The 6000-nt window shown below is 40.3% G+C and overlaps 1 protein-coding gene across 3 annotated transcripts in view; it reads left to right on the top strand.

Moving 5' to 3' along the window:
* The window catches only part of LOC146316303 (SITS-binding protein), a 31210-nt gene extending 26421 nt beyond the window's left edge, over window positions 1-4789 (top strand). For 2 of the 3 annotated variants that reach the window (XM_084734973.1, XM_084734974.1), the window contains 2 exons: window positions 3059-3238; window positions 3423-4789. In XM_084734973.1, the coding sequence (XP_084591099.1) occupies window positions 3059-3238; window positions 3423-3596 (354 nt within the window). In that variant the 3' untranslated portion in view covers window positions 3597-4789. Of the gene's footprint in view, window positions 1-3058; window positions 3239-3422 lie in introns of those variants that run through there. The other variant, XM_084734975.1, reaches the window with a different exon arrangement.
* The last annotated feature ends 1211 nt before the right edge of the window (window positions 4790-6000 follow it).

The raw sequence follows: 6000 nt of genomic DNA on the forward strand, positions 1-6000 counted from the left end.
CTTTGGCTCACCCTGCGGTACCCAGGAAAGATCCACATTAGATGTAATTACAAAAGCAACAGAATTGTTTTCCAACCTTGATAACAAGATTTTCACTGGTGAAGATTTATAGTGGAGAGATCAAGTGAAGCGATGCGTGAATCTTGCCAATTAGATGTTCTCAAAGGGAGTGGGAGATTATCCTTCCATCCTGCAGAGTGTTTAAAGGGATAGTTCGGATCATTTGATGTGGGGTTGGCACAACCCCAGTTTGGAGAAGCAGAGAGGAGTACCAGCATGGAAGCCAAGCAAAGGACAGGGTCAGCAGCAAAATGTATTTTGGCCATGTAAAAAAGGTTCACCTAAAACAATATAGTGTGCACTTAAATGTATATAGATTTTTTACTCTCTTCTTCATCTAACTGGGGCCGTGCTGATCAGAATCTGCTGTAGGTAATACACTATCATTAAGTACCTCATACTTACCCACTTCAAATAGTGTGAACTATCCCTTTAAGATTGCTTCTGAAAAGAGGCTGGAGAGGGAGAGTTTATTGACCCAGCAGCCTCTCCTCAGTTTAGAGGGTCAGTGCAGAGACGTTCCCACCGGTGTGGTTGCTCAGACCTGGCCTATCAAAACTCAGACCTGGCTCTCCCCCCAGCAGGCGAGGCAGGACTACACCCTGTCCCTCTCCGCTGGAAATCAGGAATTTACTGTTCACCATGCACGGCAGGAAAACAAAGCCTACAGTCTCAGAGAGCTCGGTGACAGATATCAACACTTTTGACCATGTGGGAGCCAGGCTCAGGTTCCTGAACAGAAAAGCACTTGCTGCCTCTCACGAGGATGAAGGCTATTTCCCTCCGTTCCCCTTCCTTCTTCCCTTAATAGGGGTGATTGCTTGGCCCCCTCCCAACATCACCTGTGGTTAAGAGTCCATCTGTTCTGAATTACAATCCTTCCTCTAGATTTACGGCTCACTCTTGAGAGCCACTTCAGCAGGAATGATAATGAATTTGAGGACAAGTCTTGGAAAAATACTTTATTGTGGCAATTAAGATTTCCATGAGCAACTGACAAGTGTGACAGAGTGGGAGTGATCAACTGCTCTTTTTTCCACTAGGAGAGGACCGAGGCAGCAGAATATATTGGTTGTGACTTGTGTTGCGTGACAAAGATAAAAATAGGCCTTTTGGACAGCTAGACATCTGACAACAGCAATGTTTTCCATTTTGGTCTCTTGCATGGCCTTCAACTTATAAACTTGGATGAAGTGAGACTGAGAAGAAATTTTAGAGGAGAATAGTGTGCTGTATTACACTTGATAAATGGGTCTTTTACTGTACTTTAAATGTGGCACACCTTTATTTCCAGAACGTGTGATACTTAAGTCAGTCACAGACAGGTCACAGCAGCGACCGCACTGGAATCAAATAGCAATAAAACCTCAAACCCACACACATGCCTGGCTTCTCAATTAGAGAAAGATCCACTCAAACCCAGGCTGTGACTTCAAGCTCATTCCTACAAATGTTCTCAATCCCAACTCATAAAAATACATTTTTTATAGATGCGGTCAAGTTTTGTTTTTGTCATGGGACACTGGAGAGGATGTGACCCTTCCAGGAATGCTGAAGTAGTTTGGCCAGAGGGAGACAGGAGAAAGACTTGGACGGTGTTAAACCACCAAGTCAACAATGAGCTGCTCTTAAGTTCTGTCTGCATGTCTGGGTGGAGAGATGGCACAAATGTCTTTTGCAGACCTCACTGTCAATATTATTTTTGTCCCAAAATCTTTGCGGCAGATGATTTAGTTAAGGAAATGGCTTTTTTTTTTTTTTTTTTGGTTGGTTTCAGTTTCTCAGTTGGTCTCGATTTCTTGGCTGGACATTATTAAAAAGTGGTTCTGAATGGAAATAAAGCCACACAAAAGGGCAGACAATGACTCTAAGCAGACTTCTTCATGAGCTAACTTTTATAATGGCAAGATCAGCTGGTACATGGAAAAATATGATGACATATTAGGGACGATGTAGATTAAAAACTACAAGAGTGAACTCAGTAGAGTGCAGATTTCTACTTGACAAGAAAAGAATTTGGAAGTTTGTAATGACCAACATTTTAATTAGTAGCTGTAATTAGTGATTTAATCACAGTTTTAATACGTAACTGTAACAGATTACAACTACATTTATGTTGTAATTTAATTCAATCTAACTAGTTACTCTCCAGCACTGCTAACATCCTATTAGACATTTTGGTGAAATTTTGTCATATTTATCCTATGCATTCCTGAGTTATACCCAAAAACATGTTTTGTGTGACCTTTGACCTTCAAAAGTCTAATCTGTTCATTATTGAGTCTAAGTGAACATTTGTACTACTGTACTTGAAGAAACCCCCCACCCAGCCTTTTGATAAAATAATAAAAATGATAATAATAATAATAATAATAATAATAATAATAATAATAATAAAATTAATTTATCTTTTTCACTTTTCAAAACCAGAGTTACAAGGTGCTACACAAAATAAAAATGAAATTATATCACAGATTACATCAAGTAGCAATTCAAATGGGATCTGTAATAAGTGAGGGTACAGTAAGCATTTGACAGTGTAATAAAACTTAATAACATCTTTATGACAAGTTAAAAATGTGCTAGTCTACTTAGAGTCAAGGAAAGTATTCATGGCACACTTACAATGGTCCCATGAACCAGCTGTCTATAAATGTTTTAACATAAAACTAAACAGTGTCTTTAAGTTTGGCAGTGTCAGCATATAATAACAAAGACAGTATTGGCTTATGCAGTGTCAACTGTGCAGTTAAAATGACGTAGCTGAATGAATGACATCTAATGAAAACACTTTTAAACATTTACAAAGACCCCTTCATGTTCATGACAGGTGTCATTATATGGTTCTCACAGTGTAATTACAGTCTTATGCACACCACATCAAATTAAGTGCTACCAGGACTCCTGATTATTAAAGTGCACGATTGTGCATAAGAAGAAACATCTTTACTGTACTCCTCATTGTGTTTGTGTTGTTCTTTCCATTGGTGACTAACAGGTGCTAAACCTAACTCGGACCTACATAGCAAAGCACCAGAGGGATGTGGTCCCACTGATAGAAAAGTATGCAGAGGAGTGGCAGATGACGGGAAACCCCATCTATCGGCCGATGTGGTGGCTCAGTCCCAGCGACCCCGTGACCTTCACCATCGATGACCAGTTCCTCATCGGAGACGAGGTGACTTAATGATGTTCTGATGGGAAAGGATTAACTTCCCTCCGTCAGCATCCGATATATACTTGGCATCTGATAGTGTATGAATCAACCCCCCGTCTGAAACCTGATGTCCTGCTAATTAAGTGTACAATCTCTGTGACATCTGAATTTCTTTGACCAAACTGATGTGTACGTGTGTTTCCAGGTCCTGGTGGCACCAGTGGTGGAGAAGGGGGCAGTGCAGAGGGATATTTATTTACCTGATGGGGGCTTCCAGTGGCAGGACAGCCAGAACGCTCAGGTGTTCGACGGGGGCACGTTCCTACAGGACTACCCTGTGCCCTTGGAGGAGGTGGCCATTTTCTTACGGAGAAGCTGAGTCATGTGACTGATCTGCAGAGTTGCCTGACTTATCCTGTTACTGTTTTGAATCAAATTCTTTTTGTGCTGTTCTCAACTTGCACTTTTCCACTAAAGACCATTGACCCTGTCTCGAGGCCCTGTCTTGGGATGATATGTAGAAAGATTTTTTATACTTGCACTTTACAGTTCAAAATGATTTTTTTTTTCCTTTGTGACAATTTTTTCTTCCTTTTCTAAATGTTAATTGGTTTTACCTCTTGGCTGATTTGTTTCCGGACTTTTTCGATCTGTTCTGCTTTCTTTTTTTTTTTTTTCTTTTTGTATGTAAGTTCCGGAGAAATCTGTGTGTTTACATACTGCATTTCTACAGTCTTTAAATTTTTAGCTGCTGCTGGCTCTCTTGATAAGGAGGAACAAAGCAAGCCCCTTGTTTGCTTAAAATGAATCTGAATCTCTCAAGAAGACCAAATGAAGATATAGAAGGACAAAGGAAAATGTTTGAAGGTTTTTTTTGTTTGTTTTTTTTCGGGGGAAATGCTTATTTGGAGGAAGTTAGCTCACGGAAAGCTTTGTACCGAGACCGACGCACCGTGGTACCGTATGTCTTGCTCACTCATCGGAAAGGCTTTTACTTGAACCTATCAGGCCAACAGGCCGATGTTTTATGAATGTACCTCAAGTTATGGTTTTTCACTGCTTTACGGAGTCATCACACACAGAAACCCACCACCCCTTAGCACTTATTCTTAGAGTAGTTTAACTTAATTTATCAACATACCACTCTGTTGGACACGTCTGAATGTCCCTTAGTACTGTAGGCCAGATGAACATAAGGCCAAGCCACTGTAACTGTAACTCTGGCTATATTTGAATTTAGATTAGATGTTACCTTCTTACTAACCTGCTGTAGTAAGGGCTTTTAAATGGGCTGCTCATTTTTTTGTCTGATGTTGTGTTGATATGCTCTTTCATCTTCATGGGTGCCAAATTAAGTTATGAAGAAAGCCTTGTTGACGATACCACTGAGGTTGAAATGAGATTTTAAATAGATAGCTCAACATGTTGGGAAAAACACTTTTTCGCTTTCTTGCAGAGAGTTAGGCGAGAAAACTGATACCACTCTCAAGTCTGCACGGCTAAATATTAAGCTACCACTGGGAGCCACTTCACTAGCCTGGTCCAAAGGCAACAAAACCTGACTACCAGCTAGGGCTGGTAACTAAGTTTCTTAGTCCACATGATATTAAATTAATTATTAAAATATAATTTGGGGCAGCATGAAGCTAGCCACCTATGAAATGCTAAAAGCAAAACTGCATCACAGTTTAATCTCACACAAGTTTTGTTCAAAACACAGGAACAAATAATTTCACAAAAACAAATAGTCATGGACTTATTAACACAAGCAACTGCTACAAATTTGCTCCTCAACCGCTTGATGCCTCTCCTCTGTCCACCTAAACTTTTTGGTTTTCATTCTTCCCAGAGTCAGAGTCCTGGTCAGAGCCGCTGTAAATCACCTTGGTATTCTATTTCCTTCCGTCAGACTTGCCTCCGTCAGTTTCTGAGGCTGTATCCCAGTCAGGGTAGAGTCAGCTAATAGGACTGACCGAGCTAACTAGCCAAAGACGGCTGCAGCACAGGTAGCAGCAGTGCACCAGTGACTTATGAAGTGTTATAAGAGAAAGGGTCCGTGTTGCAACAATCCCCTGATACTTTCACCCTGGTCCTAATGGCAAAGCGCATCTGCCGAATGAAATTTGGAGAATGAAGATTTGACGATTAAAAGCTTGGTTGACTAAGACTCATATAGACACTTATACCTTGTTTGTTTTATCTGTACAAAAACTTAAGTGTAGAAACGTTGAATTGTGGTTGTACAAGAGGTTGTGTGATGGACTACTTTTTGAACAGAAGCAGTGACTTTCTCCAGTTTCAATTTTTTATGCTAAGCTAACCATCTCATGATCGTAGACTTCCAGTGTAGCATACAAATATGAGAGTTGTGTCAATCTTCTCATCTAAGCCTCAGCAAGAAAAAGAATAAACATATTTCCCAAAATGTTCCTAGGACGACGTAGAGGAAAGAGCTCTTCAGACCCCTAAATACATAAATACTACGCTGTCATTTGTAAGAAATGATTGTCTATTGCAGCCACCTTGGGTTTATCAGAAACTGTTGAAGGCGTGACCTGACATTTAAAGTCAAAGAGGCACAGTGGCCACTTGACATAAACCCTGACGAGTGATTCAGTTTCTGCCCTCATGTGTACCTCCACTTAGTTTACTCTTTGGACTGTCCTTGTCACCACATCCACTTCCATCGCTTGCTTTAGTTCAGTATTTAAGATTTTTATTTGGTTTGAACCCTGACTAAATGCTTTAAGCAAATTATACGTCAATGAGAGAACTGATTTTCT

Source organism: Lutjanus erythropterus, chromosome 13, assembly GCF_056507025.1.
Source record: "Lutjanus erythropterus isolate fLutEry1 chromosome 13, fLutEry1.hap2, whole genome shotgun sequence".
Lineage (NCBI taxonomy): Eukaryota > Metazoa > Chordata > Actinopteri > Lutjaniformes > Lutjanidae > Lutjanus > Lutjanus erythropterus.